Below are 19,099 nucleotides of genomic sequence, written 5' to 3'. Positions count from 1 at the left end.
GAGCCTTGATCTCCAGGTCAACGTGCACTTAACTAACCAGACTACCTTCAACACACTTCTTGCTAGCTCTAGAACTCTGTTTCCTCCTCCTCTTTAGCAGCCAAGGGTTGGCGGAGGCATTCTCAGTGAGTGCTGGTGAGGCCCTCGTCCTTCCCTCTCATCTGGGCACACCAGGCAGCCCCAGCCCCTCTCTCTGGTGGCCCTGCCGCGGCTCTGCCACCTTGTCCTCCAGCTCCTTGGCCCGCATCTGGAGGAAGGAGGCTATCCAGGTGACAGAGGCCTTGTCGTGCTGTAGGTTCATGGCCCCAATGTTCTCGCAGAGCTTCTGGATGAGCGAGACCACCTCATCACAGCTAAACTCCATGCAGACCACCTAGGAGCAGAGCGGGTGACTCCCCTGCCCTCCTTTGCCACTCCATGACTGCTGACACTCCCTCCTCCCCTGTCCCACCCATGGCCCCACTCCAGGCTCCCATCCTCCCTCAGACCATGGCCATGGCCTCCTCCTGGGCTGAGCCAGAAGGGGCTGGTCTCCTGAAGTCCCCAGCCCCTGTTTGGGTGGCTCCAGGCACTTCCATTCATCACTGTGCCATGAGCCGGCCCACATGCCCACGCCACGTGCAGAGCCTGTCCAAATCATTCCCATGGCCCTTTCAGCACTCAGTGTGGCACATCACAGGGACAGGAGGAAGACAGCAAAGCAGATTAAGCACCTACTGTGTGCCAGAGACAAAGTAGGGACCTGACATACTGCAGGCCCTTTCAACACAGAGGGCAGGAGTTGGGCCAAAGGCCGTGGAAGCCGAGACCCCAGAAAACTTGGGCTGTGAGGCCAGCCCAGGAAGGCCTCCCTCCCTGAGAGACGGCCAAGGGCCCTGAGACAAGCCTGGCAGCCCAGGCAGGCTCCCCGGCTGTCACCTTGGCGATTCTGGAGGATGCACAGAAGATCTTCTCCACATCTGTGCTCTGGAGGTCCCCCTTACATTTCTCAAGCTCCTTCTCCTTGGAAGGGCCCCACAAGGAGCAGGTCTGGCTTGCTGTCGGGAATACAACTTCAGAAATGACCAGCAGGGACAAAGGGCCTGGCCACCCCCACTTCGTGGCTACCTCCTGCCCTGGCTTTGCAGGCCTGAGCCACCCTCCAGCATGTGAACGTCCCAGGCATTCTGACCTTTGCTGTCACTGGTCCTTCCCTGTGGCAGCCTCTGCCCGCACCACCTCTCCACCCAGCTCAGAGGCCTGCTCTCCCTTGAACTCAGCTCTGGCCAGCTCTGTCACATGCTTGGCATCTGGGAGCTGACTTTCTCTCAGCCAGGCCCTCAGTGCCCAGCACTTGCCCTCTGTGGGTCAATCTGAGCTAATGAACCTCTCCTTCTGGAAGCTTCCATGGCCTGTTGTTGAACTCTCCCCTCCCTGCTCCCTCTAATGGTCACCTGTGTTTGTCTCCATGCCTGCCTGCACAGAGGCCATCCTTCCCTCCAGGGCAGGCCGCAGCCCACAATCCTGGAGTCAGCCCTTTCTCCCTCCCAGAGGAGCTGGTCCTCATGTCCTGCCCTCTCATACCGTGAAGATCTAGCAGGCTGGACAGGACACTCATTGAGGCCACGCGGGTTCTTTGATGGGCATCACAGGTGCACGGGGCGATGAGTCCGACCATTGTGCCAAACTGCCCCAGCTTTAGGTGGATCTGAGGGACAGGAGACCACGGGCTCACACCTCTGTGCTCTCATGCACACCTGGGGCTGCCCAGGGGCAGCGTAAAGGGCGACTTGATAGGGCAAACCCTGCTCTGAAACACTCATTTGGGGAAGGGGAGGGTGCCACTGTCTGTCCCCTGCCCAAGCATCAGCCTCCCCTGCCCACAGCTGGGCCCCTGGAGGCTGAGCAGCCTGGATCTGTGGGCCCCAGCTCAGGACTCCCTCCGACTCAGCTCTGCTCAGTTCACAGCTCTGAACTTGGGCCCAGTTGTTCCTGTAACGAACCCTGGGGATCAAATCAGGACTCCCTCCGACTCAGCTCTGCTCAGTTCACAGCTCTGAACTTGGGCCCAGTTGTTCCTGTAACGAACCCTGGGGATCAAATCAGGACTCCCTCCGACTCAGCTCTGCTCAGTTCACAGCTCTGAACTTGGGCCCAGTTGTTCCTGTAATGAACCCTGGGGATCAAATCAGGACTCCCTCTGACTCAGCTCTGCTCAGTTCACAGCTCTGAACTTGGGCCCAGTTGTTCCTGTAACAAACCCTGGGGATTAAATCAGAGCTTCCTGCTCACTAGCTGAGCAGCCCAGGAAGGGTACTCTGCCTCTCAGTCTCATGTTTCCTGTCTGCACAGTGGAGATGATGATGGCACCTCCTCTTGCAGGGAATGTCAGGAGAGCCCAGTTGAAGCCCTCCACACAGCCTCTGGCCTCACATGTTACTGAGTGTTGGACTTGGCCCCTGCCTCATTTTGCTGAGCCTTCATCCCCACCTCCATCCAGATGCCCAGGACCAGGGTCCTGCCCAGCTCACTTCTCTCCCTGCACCAGACACCCATCCCTGCACCCCAGACCCTGACTCCATCGTCCTCCTGCCACAGCCATCCTGAGGACAAGACAGTCAAACAGCATGGAGCCAAAAAATGTAGACAATTAAGTCTCATCAGGCTGTGTCAGATGGTCAATCAGTAAAAACACATCCTTCTAGACATTGTAAGGGTTGCGGTACTTGTCAAGCTTTGCAAAATTTATGATTTTGCAGCACTTGATTTTCTCAAAGTAAATATTCACTTTCCTAGCCAATGCGGGATTCATAACTATGTGTCTTTTTTCTTAGAAAGGGCTCTCACCACTACAGAAGCCACAGGCCCCACAAAGCCTGGAGCTCTGCCAACCACAATCCCACCCTCTCCCTCCCTGACCCAGCCCAGGGCACTAGGTCATCACAGCCTCTCCCAAGGGACCCTTTGGGGACAGAACTTGATTTCATAAGTGTTCCCTCATCTTCCAGATAGAGACAGGAATTTTACTGTGCATGTCAGAGCAGCAGGCTGGGGGATGGAGACTCCTGGACTCACGCAGACAGCAGTGCTGTGGACATAGATCCGCATGAGATAGAGATGGAGGCTCATGGCCTTTTCCCGCTCCCATTCTTTCTCCGACAAGATCCACTTTTCCAGGAGCTATGGGTAGAGCCCAGAACACCATAGTGGGTGTTAAAATCCTGGGGCCAGCCCTTTCCTGGCCAGCTTTTGCCCACCTCACCCTCCCACTCAGATTGACTTTCAGTGCTTCTTTGTGGTTCTAGACAGGCCCCATCATGAAGGGAGATGAGGCTGTAGGCAGGGAAAGAGCATCCCCAGCATTCTCACCAGGATGGTGCTTGGCTGTTGCATTAGGCCTGGCTCCAAATGTCTGCCTGTAATGAAGGCCCAGGAGCACAGCCCACCCTGCACTCCAGATGGCCCCAGAGGCCATTCTGATATAAAAGTTCATTTTAGAGCAAATCACATTACCATAGATAAGCAGGGTCATGTATCACAATAAGGGTCAGTTCATCAACCAGACATAACAATCCTAAATGTTTATGCACCTAATAACATAGCTAAATAATACACGAGGCAAAAAAATGAAAGAATCAAAATGTATATTTCCAAAAAGAGAAATAAACAAGTTCACACTATTAGTCAGAGATTTCAGTGCCTTTTTCTCAATAATTGATAAAACAAAAAGACAGAAAATCAAAAAGGAGATAGAAAACCTGAAAAATACTATTAACCAACTTGGCCTAATAGACATTTTGAAACGCTGCACTTAACAACAGCAGAGCATTTTTCAAATACACATGAAATATTTACCAAGATAGATGGTATCTGGGCAACAAAATAAATCTCACTCAATTTAAAAGGATTTAAAATATGGAATTTAAGTATGCCATCAGACAACAATGCAGTTAAATTAGGAATCCAAACCAGAAAGATTCTTGGAGACTCCCAAATATTTGAAAATTTCTAAATAACTTTCAGGTCAAAGAAGAAATCATAAGGGAAATCTAAAATGTTTTGAACTGAAATCAAATTAAAATGCAATGTATCAGGATCTGTGAGATGCAGCAAAAAAAAAGAGCAAAATCTAAGGACTTACATTATCTGATCCTGATTTCAAAGCTTATTATAATATTACAGTAATCAAGACAGTGCAGTATTGGTGTACCATAGGCAAACACATCGATAGAGCCAAATAAGTGTCCAGAAATAGACCCACATGTACATAGCCTTTGATTTTCAACAAAGGTGCAAAGATAATTCAACAGAAAAAGGGCAGTCTTTTCAACAAAGGGTGCTGAAACAATTGGCTATCCATGTGCAAAAAATTAAAATAAACTTTGACCCGAACCTCAGACCATACAAAAATTAACTCAAAATATATCATAGACCTAATCATAAAATCTGAAAATACAAAACTTCTGGAAGAAAACACAGGAGAAAATCTTTGGAAGACTTCTTAGATTGGACACCAAAAGCATGATCCATAAAAGAAAAAAAGATAAATTAGACTTTGTCAAAACTAAAAACTTCTGCTCATTAAAAGATATTGGGAAATCAATAAAAAGGCCACAGACTAGGAGAAAATATTTGCAAATCACATATCTGATGAGTTGTATCCAGAATATGTAAAACCTGTAAAAGTTTCCATAAAAAGAAAGCAAACAACTCAATTTTTAAAAACCTAACCAGTACCCTTCAAAAGTGCCAAGGTTATGAAAGACAAAGGACTGTGAAGCTGTTCCAGATGAAAGGAGAACAAAGAGACCTGACAGGTAGATGCACTACCTAATCTGGACTGGATCCTGGATCAAGGAGAAAACAGCTCTAAAGGACATTATTGGGGCAATTTGTGAAATTTGAATATGGGCCATCAGTTTTAATACATGCATCGTGTCAACATTAGATGTCCTGAATTTGATCATGGTACTGTTGTTATGTAAGAGAGTACTGTTACTCTGGATGTCTGCAGCTATCCGTGGTTCAAAAGATGTATGTGTGCGTGGAAGGAGAGAGACAGAAGAAAACAGAAAGAAAATGTGACAAAGTATTAAGAACTGTGAAACTGCATGAAGAGCATCTTTGCACTATCCTTGCAAATTTTTAGCAAATCTGGAATTTTATAAAAATGAAATCACTAAAACACTGTTTCATGCACTCCCCTGTTCCTCACAGTCTGGCCCTCAGTCCAGCTGCTGGGAAGGAGTGGCCATCCCTGGCTCTGGCCCGCCACAGGCAACTCACCTGCACCATCTCCTGCAGCCCCCTGGGGTCCAGCTGCCTCTGCAGGAGGCTCTCCATCAGCTGCTCCAGGGCACTCAGGGCATTTCCATACAGGTTCTACAGCCAAGAGGGAGAGAGAGATAGGCGGCCATGAGGGGCACCCACAACTCCCCTCCCTGCAGGGAGTTCATGCCAGGGAGGGGTCTGGCAGTCATCTACTAACTTCTGTTCAGTCTGAGCTCTTGACACTCATTTTCTCGAGTGAAGTACAAGACAACCATTTAAGAGGGATTCACTTTACAAAGCAGGATACTGAACTCCTGGAGCCCAGTTCTGATTCTTCATCCAGGGCCAGGCCGTTGAGGCAGGGATGGCTATCTGTCCACAAAAGATTCCTTCTCCTTTTCCACAGTGTTGTCAGGGAAACAGCCATCCCATCAGGGACTACATTTCCCAGGACTCCTTGCATGGATGGAGCCATGTGACTGTGTTTCAGCCAATAGAAGGAAGGCAAAATGCTCTCAAGTCTTCCCTAGACTTTCTCTTCCTTCTATCTATGTTGGGTATCAATACCCATTGATTGGGACCTTGGGATTCATGCACTGAGGATAGGCAGGAGGTCTCTGCCAACCTGGGTTCCTGAATAATTGCACAAAGCAGCTCCATTTCCACTCCCTTTGACAACTGGGCCTGACTTGACTTGGGCGATAAATAAACTTTTATGTTGTTAATCCACTGAGATTTCAGGGTTTATCTGTTTCAACAGCTAGCATTATCTTACATTTACTGATAGAGCTCGCTACACTCTGCTGCCTCTAAACACTCAAAGGTGGTTCAGGAAGGTGGACTCTCAGCATGACCCATGTTAATGTTAACTTCCAGGTCCTGACCCAGCAAATGAGGCATCCCAGAAGGACCTACCTTAATGGACTCATTGTCCTCTCCTGGGAGTTGGAGAGAAATTACAGAATATATGCTGATATCCATCAGCTCACTGTTTTCCTCTGTGGAGTAGAAAGGCTTCAGCTTGCTGGAGAAGAAGCAGTGACAAGAGAGGAACAGTCATTGGGGAGTTGAGCTTCTGCTGCCCCACTGCCCAGTCTGGGCACGGAAACACGTCCTAGAAGAGGAAGAGGCCTACTTCTCCAGTTGGAGGCTCTGGCAAGCATCCCTCCCCAGGGGCCCTGGCTCTGACCAGTAACCAGTGTCCAGTGACTCTTGCTTGTGATTGAAGGGGAGATGCAGGGGTCCAAGGCCATCTCTCCTATCTGCTGTTGTCTACTCTGAACCTGTTAATCTGCTCAGAAACATTCCTTTGTTCCTTGCCAACTACAACTATGGAATCTGCCCTCCCAGGCTGGTGCTAGTCCAGGGGCTTTCACGGGTAATGCTTGGACCACCATCACCAGCAGCAGCAGCAGCAGCAGCAGCTTCACCTTGGAATTTATGAGAAACACAAATTCTATGGCCCCACCCAAGACCTGCTGAATCAAAAATTCTGGGGGTGGACTGCAGCCATCTGTGTTTTAATAAACCTTCCAGAGGTAGTTGCTAGTGATTGGTGCATGCTAGCTCATTCTCCTTCTAGCCCCTTCATCAATAATTCTCAAGCTTGGTGCATATTAAAGACACCTCGAGGATTTTTTAAGGACCCCCAGGGACCATATCCAAGCCCCAGGATCTGGGGTGGGACCTGGATATCCATACTGTTAAAAGTTCCCCATGAGTTCTACTGTGCCCCCAGAGTTGAGAGCCACCATCCTACTTTAAACTCCTGTTCCCCCAAAGTGTCTTGTATTGCACTCTCCTAGGAAGCCCCAAGTCCAGTCATTCTGCCTAAGCCCAGGTCAAAAGCCAAATGCCAACTTTGCACCAAGCCTTTTGATAGCTCCTTTTGTATAAACTGAGTTGCATTTTGTTAGTAGCCCCCTTTTTTGTTCTCAGATATTTTTTTGCTGGTGTGTGTGTGGGTTTACCTGCAAACACAGTCCTGTTAGTCAGCTTTGACCTATAATCCTGTTTGTATGTGTCTGTCTTATCTCTAAGTCCTTAAAAGGCTGGGACTAGGTCTTATGTATCTCTGTGTCCCTTCAGTACTCAGCATATCATTGTGCTTAGTTGATGTTCATGACATTTATTTTAAAATCTGCCTGTTTGATGCAGCTTAAAGCAACAGATAGTTCTGCTATGCGCCTAAGTAATGAATCTTCCCCTACAGGGGAGGTATTCTTAGAGATGACCCAACCTCTTTAAATACTAATTTTATAAATCCCTAACTTCTTCCCCTTTCCCCCTCCCCACCAATGGATTGGCATCTCCAGAAAGGTAAGTCTTGGGCTTTAGATCATTTTGTACCAATGGTATCAACAAATAGTTGACTGAGCCCTTCAACTCACTGACTGAGCCTGACTCATCTTGAAGGATGCTTACAATGCTCTTCAGTGTTATCACTGTTATTTTGCTCAAAATATCCCCAATCAATGGAAGAGCAGCCTACCCACGTGCCATAAATCCAAGGAGAAGCACCCAACTTGAAATCTGGCTGAGAATTATAGAAAGGAGTGGCTGAGGCCAACCCCCATCGTCTAGGCTGGCCCATTGCCCCAGGGAGCCACAAACTGAGACCCCTGCTACAGAGGCAGGAGAGGAAAAAGGAGGCACAACCCCTGAAGGAGCACCGAGGAATGGTCTTGAACTTTTCCCTACCCCTTGGGATGGGGTGAGGGTGGGGGCCCAGCTCACCTCAGGTGCGAGAGGGCCTCCATCGCCAAGGCTCGCACTGGGGAAACCAGGTTGTCAGTCGGTTCTGCCTCGATGACTGCCTGCCCAACACAAGCAGGGGGTGGTGGCTTTTGGTGACCATGATGGCGGCAGCACTCCCCATTGTTAGCACGAGGAAGACCTGGCACTTCCCAAAACGTCTAACACCCCACATCTCTTTCATTCTTTTTAGGGCCATTTGGCTTTTGGCATCTTAGGGGAGGCAGCAGAGTGGGAGTAGGGCCCAAAGTGGGCCTGGGCTCCCAGCTCGGCTTGCTCATCTACTCGCTGTGTGCCCCTGGGCCAGCACTTCCTCTGCCTGAGCCCAAGTTCCCTTCTCTGTAAAACAAGACCTGGAGACCCATTTTACAGGGCTGCTCCAGGCAGGCTAGCATGAAAGTACAGGTTCAAAGCTCCTGGCTTTGAACTCATGAGTGAGAGCCAAATAAATCCCATTTCCTCCTCATCGCCTTCTGTTCCACCCAATCTCATGTCCCTTAAGGGCCACTTCCAGCACAACCCAAGCAGCTTTGAAGGGCCAATGCATTGGCAATGACATGAGTGGGGAGGCCTGGGGATGAAGGACATTGGCGGCCCCACAGGCTCCATCAGCCTTTGGACGGTGGACATTTTCTTTGTCTTACATCCTTCTGTGCATCCTTCAGGGCTTCACTCTAAGTCCTGCTTCCAGCAGGTCCCTGCCCCTAAGGCTCCCACGGAGAGACAGGGAAGCTACAGCTAAGCCGGCCCAGGGAATCTCTGTCTATCAGGCCTGAACCAGTTGCCCTGAGCACTGCAGGACCCAAGACAGCCAGAATCTCCCACCCTGGTTTCCAAACAGTTGACTGGCTGTGAAACCCTTTATCAGATACAAAAATCATTCTCAGAACTCCTACAGTTAGGACAAAGCAGAGCCAAGACAGGGAAGGACTTCAGAGAGCTCTGCAGATGCCCTCAGGAACTTTGAAAACCTCTCACCACAGGGAGTTAGACTCCAAACCAGGACCAGGACCAAGGAGGTGCTCCACCCAGCTTACCACTATGATGCTGGTAAGAGTTGTCTTCTGGGCAAAGTGAAAGTCCTCCAGGTCCTTGATGTTGTTGATGGCCTTGGTAACCTGCACAACACTCTTCATGAAGGCCATTTTGAGACAGACGTCCTGATCCCAGAAGGGGAAAAGGAGGGAGAGAATGTTTGTGAGCAGCCCCAGAAGAATCCAAGCTGCAGCCTCTGCTCCTGGACTCCCTCTGCTCTGAAGAAAGGGTTCAATGTTGAATGCTCTGAGAGATGGCCAGCCTCACTCTGTCCTTCGACCACATGAATGGAGCACCTGCCACATGGCAGGGCCACAGGCACATGGCGGGGATACGAGGTGAGGTGCAGCACCTGGGTCCACACATGATATAGTTTGGGTGTGTCCCCATTCAAATCTCAACTTGAATTGTAACTCTCAGAATTCCCATGTGTTGTGGGAGGGACCCGGCGGGAGGTAATTGAATCATGGGGGCCAGTCTCTCCCATGCTATTCTCATGATAGTGAATAAGTCTCATAAGATCTGATGGGTTTATCAGGGGTTTCCACTTTTGCTTATTCCTCATTTTTCTCTTGCTGCCACCATGTAAGAAGTGCCTTTTGTCTCCCGCCATGATTCTGAGGCCACCCTAGTCATGTGGAACTCTAAGTCCAAGTAAACCTCTTTTTGTTCCCAGTTTCAGGTACGCCTTTAGCAGCAGCGTTAAAACCAACTAACACACCACGGAAGATGCCACCTTCCCAAGCCTCCTGAGGGCAGCGAAGCAGCTCAGGGGCCGCCTTCAGTGACCAGGGGCCCTGAGCCCTATGTGTTACCATAGAGGCAGGAGAGGTTATTGAGAAAATGATTGCTTTTACATGGACGAACCTTCAGAACATTATGATAAATGAAATAAGCCAGACACACAAGGACAACTATCATATGATTGCACTTAGATGAGGTACCTGGACTAGTCAAAGCCACACAGACAGAAAGAGTAAAGGTGGTTGCCAGGGCTGGGGGGAGAAGGGAATGGAGAGTTGGTGTTGAATGGATATAGGATTTTGGTTTTGTAAAATGAAGAATTCTGGAGACAGATGGCAGTGACAGCTGCACAACAACGTGAATGTACCTCATGCCACTGAACTATACATATACTTAAAAACGGTTATGATGATAAACTTTATGTTATGTGTATTTTGCCACAGTTTTAAAAAATAAAAACAGTTTTTGCTTTATTCTCTGTGTTTTCCCCTCCTTGCCATTCCAAGAAAATAGCCAGTCCCTTTGCATGTCTTTGAAGACAACCCCACCTCTTGTTCCTTATGAAAGGGTCTGGGTCAGTGTCAGAGAGGGCCAGAGGCAAGGGCAGAGGGAGTGGTTAAGGCTGGGAAGATGTGGGGCTCATCTTGTGGCTTCTGGAGACCCCACCCAGCACTCTGGAAGAGGGGCTATCCTCAACTCCCCCAGCACCTCTGCATGACACCAAAGCACAGAGAACAGCACATTTGGGCAATGGGCTTCCCACATGCTGGGCATCAGGTATGATGCCTGGATGTCCCCTGGGTAGGGATGCAGGTGCCCAGAGAGTGGCAGAAGGCTACTACCCACCAGCCTGGTCCAGAAGACATCCCCCCAGGCACCAGATGGGGCTACCTGGCAGCTGCTGACATAATGGTGAATGATCTTAGTGGTGATGGGGCTGTCCACGAGGTTGAGGAGCAACTGGGGGTGGCAGTAGGAGGCCACGCAGCTATACATCACCATGAGGGCACTTTTCACTGTCTCCCGCCTCCAGGGATGGTCCTTCTACGAGGTCAAAGAGAAAAAGAACCACTGGGGGCAGCAGGGGCTGCTCCAGATGCAGGTGATGGTCTCTGGCCACACGACCAAAGGATCCATCGAGTCAGCTGGCAGTGCTTCACCTGACTGTTTTCTGGGTGCCTGAAATGTTCATCGTATTTTCATGCATGCATTCATTCACTCAATGCATCTTTACTGAGCATCTACTAGACACCAGACACTGGGCATGCAGTAATGAGCAAGACAGACTAGGGCTATAGACGCCCAGACCACCCATCAGCTGTGGGGGGAGGTGCTCATGTGAATACCCCTAAACAGAGGCTGCTTGCACACCTCATAGCTTCACCTACCAGGCACCGGCTACGGGTCAGGCACACATGAGGCTGGAGATCCAGCAAGAACCGACAGCCTCCACCTTGCCCTCACGGTGCTCACACCCTCAGAACAATCTCTGAGTGGGAGGAGATGTTGGAGGCCACCAAACCCACTGTGGATGGGGAGCAGGGGCCCCAGTGCCCTGCCAGACTGAGTAGAAATCCAGGTGTCGGTTCCTCTTTGCAGAAAAGCTGGAACGAAGCCTGGGACTCTCTAGATTTTCTTCATTCAAACAACCAGACCCCAGGGCAAGTGTTCCAGGTCAAGGGCAAAGCCTGAGGCGTGGGTGATGGTTTCAGATGGTTTCCCACTAGGAGCTCAGCCAGCTGGTGGGACCATCTCCTGTGGCAGGGAGGGGCAGCCTCCAGAGGATGGGGCCGTGGGCTGTCTGGGTCCAAATCCTGGCTTCACCAGTGAACCAGCCGCACGCCTATGGACAAGCTTCAGTGTTCTCACCCTGCAACAGTGGCTAGAGCCCCTCAGTCCCAGCACCGTCCATTCACTGAGGCAGAGCTCCTAGTGTCAAGCACCCACTGAGCACTACCTGAACAGCTTCTTCAAATCCTGTGGGTCTGGGTGGGGCCTGGGACTCTACATTTCCAGTCAGCACCCAGGGAGTCCCCACTGCCAGTCTGAGAACCCCACCATGAGTAGCAAGGGGCTGGGACTCCGTGACAGTATCTGGGTCCTAGAAAGGCCCACCCTGCATTTTTAAGATGATCCAATAGCAAAAGCTTTGCCCAGGAGGTCTTAGACTAAGACAATGTCTCAGCCATTTTGATGACAGGAGACTCCATGTGAGGCAAGTTTCCTACTGAGATCTAGAAAGGACTTTGTGTCAGTGCCCAGAACACCGTGCTAAGAGATCCCAAGACCCAGTTGTGGAGGGAAGGTGGCTTACCCGCCAAGCACTGATCTGCCAGGACTGCTCTGACTCCTGGATCCTCTCCTCGAAGTCATGAAGCACATTCAGCACCGTTTTTACCTGGCCCCGGGCACACAGGCCAAAGCACATAATCACACCCTGCAGGGAGACCCAGCCAGCCAGGGTGAGGGCAGGGGCCAGTGGGCAGAGAAGGATCCCACACACACACGTGCAAGGCACACACACATGAACACACACACACACACACACACAAAACGCATGCAGCCACATGAACACACATGTCCCTGAGGGTCCAGAGGCATCTGGTGGACAGGAGGGGGCTGCAGGCACCCTCACCTCACTGTCAAAGTCATTGCTGTAGTCCGTCTTGTACAGTAGCTCCAACAGCAGGACCTCCACCTTGCTGGCCTCCAGGCCTGTGGCCAACGTGAAGCCCAAGGCCCGGTACAGAAAGCCCTGGAGAGGCAAAAGGGAGGAAGGAGCTCAGGCCTCCCTACAGCCAGCCTTCAGGAGGTGCTGTTGTAGAGAGTTTGCTACATATTCTTCAATTTTTTTTAATGTGCAGAAGATACTTGCACACACGTTTATAGCAGCACAATTCACAAGTGCAAAAATGTGGAACCAGCCCAAATGCCCATCAATCAACGAGTGGATAAAGAAACTGATATATATATATATATCAGTTTATATTTTTTATATATATAATGGAATATTACTCAGCCATAAAAAAGAATGAATTACTGGCATTTGCAGTAACCTGGATGAGATTGGAGACTATTATTCTAAGTAACTTAGGAATGGAAAAGCAAACGTCGTATGTTCTCACTCGTAAGTGGGAACTAAGCTATGAGGATGCTAACGCATAAGAATGATACGGTGGACTTCGGGGACTCAGTGGGAAAGGGTAGGAAAGGGGTGGGGGATAAAAGACTACAAATTGGGTGCAGCGTATACTGCTTGGGTGATGGGTGCACCAAAATCTTGCAAATTCCCATTTATTCATGTAACCAAAGACCACCAGTTCGCCAAAAATCTATGGAAATAAAAAATTAAACAAAAATAAATAAAATAAATATTCAGGTTATTCTGGGAGGTTATACTATATAAGGGCAGGCATGTTATACGTGTTAAAGGGGGAAGTGTAAATTTGTTCAACTCCTGTGTAAGTTGAACCAATTTACACTCCCTCCAACAAACCTAAGTGCACCAATTTCTCCACCTACTCCCCAACATACATCATGATCAGTGAGAAGCGGAACATTCTCACTGTGATGTGTTTCTCTGATTATTAGTTGTGCTGATCATCTTTTCATATTATCATGATTCGTTTTAATTCTTTGAATTTCTGGCTATATTCTTTTTCCCATTTTTTGGTGGGTTTCTTCTTTGTTATTTGTAAGAATTTTGTTTTATATTTGGAGGCATAATAAGAACAACCATCCGTATTTCATTAAATCCTCACCACGACTCCATAAGGTAAATATTATTGTTTTTGGAGATGAGAAAACAAACAGGAAGTAGTAGAAGCACACAAAAAAATGTTAATATCTATAAAGTTTACCTCTTTTCCCTCATCTTTCTTGGTTTCTTTGCAAGCATATAAAGCCTATTCCATATTAAGATTATAAAAATATTCATCAATGTATTCTTCTAGTTGTTCCATGGTTCTATTTTATTTTGTACACTTAAGTCTTTGATCTGTTACAGAAGAACATATTCTTCCTTAACGTGCTTCTTTTTCACTTTCTCTATTGTATTATTTTTAGCACAAGAGGTTTTAATTTTCATGATGTCCAATTTATTTCTTTTTGTCACTTGTGCTTTTTGGTGTCATCTCTAAGAAGGCTTTGCCTAACCCAAGGTCACAAGATTTATCCTGTGTTTTTCTAGAATTTTATAATTTTAGTTCTTTTATTTAGGTCTGTGATTCGTTTTGATTCAGCTTTATGTGTGGTGTGAGGAAGGTATCCAATTTCATTCTTTTGCATGTGGATTTCTAGTTATCCTAGCCCCATTTGTTGAAAAAAACTATTCTTTCCCCACTGAATTGTCTTGGCACCCTTCTTGAAAATAAATTATTCATAAATGTGAGAGTTTATTTCTGGACTCTCACTTCTATTTTATTAATCTGTCCTTATGCCAGTATCTCACTGTCTTGTTTACTGTAATTGTGTGAGGAGTTTTACTGCAGTTGTGTAAGAAGTTGAAATTGAGAAGTTTGAGTCCTCCAACTTTATTCTTCTTCTCATAATTTTGTTGGCTATTCAGAGCCCCTGGTATTTCCATATAAATTTTAGGATCAATTTGTCAGTCTCTGGAAAAAAAAAAAAAAGAAGTAGCTTGGATTGTGATAGGTGTCATGCTAAAACTGAAGATAAATATGGAGAGTATCACCATTTGAACTATAGCATCTTTCAATCCATGAACATGCGGTGCTTTCTATTTATTGAGACCCTCACTGATTTCTTTCAACAATGTTTTAGAATTTTGTAGCAATGTGGTATAGTTTTGTGTTTACAGAGAAATATACACATGTGATTGCTAACCAGAGTCTGGAGGATCAACAAAACAAACAACAAAAAAAACAAAACTAAACTAAAACCACCAATCCAGACCACCCTCCTCTCCTCCCAGGACCCTGTAAACAGCCACAGGTCCAGCTGATCTCACACACACGGTGTGATCCTCTCCACTCCATCATCCCTGGAGTCTACTCCCCATCCAAACTCTCCTGTCCCTGTGAAGACAAACCTTCTCCAGAGAGGGGCTGTCAAAGCTCGCAATCTGGTTGTTCAGCTCTTTGCTCAAGCGAAGGCTCCAGCTAGACCCCCGGGTCTTCTTGAGGGAGTTTCGCAGAAACTGGGGAGGCACAAGACGTTGGTGGGAAGGGCCAAAGGCCTTCATCCTTGTTCTTGCCTGGGCTCTGGGAATGCTACGTGACCTTGAGTAGTGACTTGCCCTCTCTCGCTTCCCTTGTCCACATCTCCAGATCACTAAGTCCATAGATCCCTGATCCAGTGCTAATAATGTTCTGTGGGTCTGAGGAATGGCTGTGGCTCTGGCGGCTAGCAGGGTGTCATTCCCTGCTGCCCTCCTGGGCACCTGGCTCTCAGGATGGAAGGTTCTCTCAGTTCTCCCCTGGGGATGGACACAGCTATAGATTTTGTAACTCCCAAGTCTTCTCTGACAGAAGGAGAACATGTCCTTTAGGGGCTTCTAAACTCCTTACATGCCCAGCCCACCAAATGCCTTTCCATCTGCTCCCATCTTTCTCCTCCTCCCAGGCCTCAGCAAACTTGTTACCCCTTTACCTGAATCAGCTTGTCTTCCCAGGCTTTCTGATCCCAAGTGAACTCAGTATGTTCTGCAGGAACACATGCATGGTCACACATGCCACTTTCTTCCACTGCTCCCCTAAGCCTGGTATTCAAGGCCCTCTATGCCTCCTTAGCGTGGCATTTGAGGCCCTCCATGGATGAACACATCACACGTTGCATTGCACTCCTCACCTTCCCAAGCTGCTCAACTAGGACAAAAGTGGGCTGGCTGTGTGGGTCAACTGTGAGCCTCAGCTCTTGTTATTCAAGCCATGTGACTAGAACCCCAGCATGTACACAGATTGGAGGGATGGCTTGGGATGGGCTCCCCAGGAACCTCACCTTCCAGGTACCGGACCAGTAGCGGAATCTCCAGCTCCCACATGTCGGCCATGGAGGGTGCAATGCTCTGGCTCAGCGTCCTCAAGAGATTGAGCATGGCTATCCCACGACCCTCCCCCTTGTAAGGTGATGACATCAGCACCTGGAGGGCACCAAGACTCCAGTGAAGTAGCACCTGAGCACCTTCCTCCTTGTCTTGGAGCTCATTGTCCTCATTTTTAAAGGGAGGAGCTGGACAAGATGGGTGGTTTTCAAATAGGGATTTCAAATAGAGAGTGCACCTGCAGAGGACACTACAGGAAGGATGGGGGATGGGGGCCAGACCTGGGCTCCCTCTCCACCCCAGGCTTCAGTGCAATATGGATGAGTGTCCACAGTTAACATAAAGAGGAGAACTCATGGGTCCTGGACTGAGCCAACCCCCAGGGGTGGGTAGGCAGGCATTGGCAGTGTAGTAGGGATGCTTTGGGCAGAGGAATCTAAAAGCAGGTCCAGGCCAGCTCCCCAGTTATTACAAGTGCACTGCTTCTACCAAACTCGAGAGGAATTTCAGGGACATGGAATGATCTGTCCTGCCAAGCATCAAACTCCCTCATTGCACCTCAGCTTCTTCATACCTCTGGGGCTCTGGGAATTAGGAGCTTAAGGAAGAGGTGCCACAGGGCATGGCCTTGCCAGGCCAGGGCATGGTGCAGGTCAGCCACTCACCAGAAGACGGGCCAGCAGCTTCTGAGGTGCAGGCAGGTCCACTGATTGAAGGAAATGCAACCCCAGCTGAGCCTTCCTGGCTTGTACCAGGACATGCTCCTATGTCCCCATCTAGGAACTTTACCCTAGAAGCTTCCTCCCCAACATGATCTTGTTCCCCAAATCCCCAGAATGGAGAACGGGTTGGCACAAGGAATTTCCTAAGAACATCATTACATTTCACTTATCCTGGGAAGAGGGGAGAATCGTGCTAATGGGTTGAGGTTTAGAAGATGCTCTTTTCAGGCCATGCGCATTTTGTAGTGGACACCAAGACTTTCCATGACAATGTTTTGTCTCCTACTGTGAACCCTGTCCTCTGTTGAGCCAAAAGTAATTAGACACTGCCATTCTACCCACTGCTGACTCTCTCCACAGGCTTTGGGAGCCAATGAGCCCATGAAAAGCAAACCAACAGCGCACAAACAAATGGACAAGGGCAAGGCCAGGCCTGCTGAGAAGGTGCCAGAGCAAGGGACCTGGAGAGGACTCAATCGGAGTCAAGAGTGAGAGGGGCATGAGGAAGACCTCAGAGGATCGACTGGCCGGCTTGTTTAGATCAAAGTCAGAGAGCAGGCTCTGCCCTTTGCTAGCCCTGGATCCTAAAGGACCCCATCAATCACCTCCATCACCCGCCATGCCCTTGGGGCCAGAGGTGGGAGGGAAGGGGACAGGAGCAAGCATGGTAGGTGGGCATAGTTGTTTTGAGAGCCTGGTGGCTCTCACCACCGGTGAGAGCTCTTAACAGTGCCCACTCTGAGTGGACCACAGTGAGGGTAGTCTACAGAGGATGGGATGCCTACAGTTACTCTAGCTGGCTCAGAGAAGCCAGACAGAGCAGAGGCCCAGTAAGGTCATACATGGGAAAGGGTGGGCCGGGAGCTCCCAAGGATGGGATCTGGACCAGGGGTGTGGGCTGGGGGGACAGGACATGAGGACTGAGCTATCCAGAAGGAAGTTTACACAATTCTAACATGTCCTAGATATGATCAGGTAGGCATTAATAGTATTAATTTGGACTTGGATGTTTCCAGGAGAAGGGGGAATGAGGGTGGGAGGAATGTGGAGAGAGGTGGGCATTCCCAGACAAGGAGCCAGCCCACCTGCCCAATCCAACCAGCTGGCACAGGAACTTTGCTCACCTTGCCTGCTCTTGCCAGCCACGCTGACATCCACATCCTGGCCATGGAGCTGGTGTTCTGCCAGGTTTGTGAGACTGATACAGATAGGAGTCAAAGCTTCCATGTAGTCTGTTTCCATGATGTAGCACAGGAGCCTCACCCAAAACTCCTGGGGTGGGGGTGGGAGAGAAAGGGGCTCAGAATTAGCCCAAGCCCTGAGCCTCTAAGGAGAACAGTCAGGCTCTGCCATGGTGCCACCCCATCCCCGCTTCCCCAGAGATGTCCCCTGACAGTCTCAGCCCTGAACTGGCTCCATCACCAACCCCAGTCTTTGTCAGGGGCATTTAAGTGTCACCCACCCTGACGTGGCAAGAGAGTCTGCTAGTCCCTGCTGGGGCCAGCATCCCTGTTGCCCAACTCCTATCGCTGCCAGCCTCATACAAACCCACACCCATCACACCCTCCTCATCCAGGGCCCTCCCTCTGATCCCAAGTCCTCTAGAGGGGCACCCTGGGCAGATGATCCAGTTGTGTGTGCCTGGTATGACGGTCAGTTTTGTGTGTCAACTTGATTAGGCGAGAGTACCTAGTCATTCAGTCAAACACATATCTAGGTGTTGCTGTGAAGGTAGCTTGTAGCTTATAGGTGTGACGAAAGTGCATAATCCATAAAAGAGATTATCCTCAATAACACAGGTGGGTGAAACGCCTTAAGAGTGAAATGCTGAGGTTTCTCTGAGGAAGAAGATATTCAGCCACAAGGCTGCAGCATCCGCCCCTGCTAGAGTCTCCAGCCTGCTGGCCTGCCACGCAGGTGTCAGACTTGCCAGCCCCCACAACTGCATGAGTCACTTCCTTAAAATAAACCAGACTATATATGTCTTCTACTGGTTCTGTTTCTCTGGAGAACCCTGATCGATATGGATTCTTGGAGCTGTGTTTCCAACTTCACCCCACCATCTCCTCTCTCCCTGGGTGACCGTTCAACACCCCCAACTAATTGTAATCCCTCTCCACCCCACCCCCACTCCTAGGAGTTGAAGGTGAGGCTCTTGTGCTACCAACTATCAAGTGCAATGGCTTAACCTGTTCCAGCCACCAGGACTAGAATCTCACGGCTCCTGGGCTTCCCCATAAAGACAGCATGGTGAATTACAAAGGAAATTTCAATCCTGGCTCTATTGTTTACCAGCTGTGAGGCCTTGAGCAAATTAATGAAACCCTCTGGGTCTCAGTTTCTTCATCTACAAAATCAGGATAACAACTACCCTCTATGCAGGTAGTTGCTGGGATAATTAAACAAGATTGTACATGTTGCACACCTAGTACAGTATACCTGCTATATGTGGGTGCCACATGGACTGTAGCTATGATGATGATGATGATGATGATTATTTCTGCAATTAAAAAAAGCTGTCACTGGACAGGGATCATCTAGCCTGCAGCCTCATTTAGTGAATAATCATTCCCTCCTTGATGCTCTCATGGTA

The 19,099-nt window shown here is 49.0% G+C and overlaps 1 protein-coding gene across 1 annotated transcript in view; it reads right to left on the bottom strand.

Annotated features, from left to right (window-relative positions):
- The window catches only part of MROH2A (maestro heat like repeat family member 2A), a 59,125-nt gene that overhangs the window by 13,796 nt on the left and 26,230 nt on the right, over positions 1 to 19,099 (bottom strand). Inside the window, exons 15-30 of the mRNA XM_054550011.1 lie at positions 17,631 to 17,778; positions 16,450 to 16,490; positions 15,742 to 15,883; positions 15,394 to 15,446; positions 14,834 to 14,941; positions 12,419 to 12,538; positions 12,098 to 12,220; positions 10,675 to 10,827; positions 9,042 to 9,164; positions 7,987 to 8,066; positions 6,166 to 6,274; positions 5,266 to 5,361; positions 3,055 to 3,159; positions 1,564 to 1,687; positions 919 to 1,037; positions 221 to 373 (exon numbers count right to left, since the gene is read on the bottom strand). Of these exons, the coding sequence (XP_054405986.1) occupies positions 221 to 373; positions 919 to 1,037; positions 1,564 to 1,687; positions 3,055 to 3,159; positions 5,266 to 5,361; positions 6,166 to 6,274; positions 7,987 to 8,066; positions 9,042 to 9,164; positions 10,675 to 10,827; positions 12,098 to 12,220; positions 12,419 to 12,538; positions 14,834 to 14,941; positions 15,394 to 15,446; positions 15,742 to 15,883; positions 16,450 to 16,490; positions 17,631 to 17,778 (1,797 nt within the window). The remainder of the gene's footprint in view (positions 1 to 220; positions 374 to 918; positions 1,038 to 1,563; positions 1,688 to 3,054; positions 3,160 to 5,265; positions 5,362 to 6,165; positions 6,275 to 7,986; positions 8,067 to 9,041; positions 9,165 to 10,674; positions 10,828 to 12,097; positions 12,221 to 12,418; positions 12,539 to 14,833; positions 14,942 to 15,393; positions 15,447 to 15,741; positions 15,884 to 16,449; positions 16,491 to 17,630; positions 17,779 to 19,099) is intronic.

This window comes from Pongo abelii, chromosome 11, assembly GCF_028885655.2.
Source record: "Pongo abelii isolate AG06213 chromosome 11, NHGRI_mPonAbe1-v2.0_pri, whole genome shotgun sequence".
Lineage (NCBI taxonomy): Eukaryota > Metazoa > Chordata > Mammalia > Primates > Hominidae > Pongo > Pongo abelii.
This window is presented reverse-complemented; position numbering and strand designations above follow the sequence as displayed.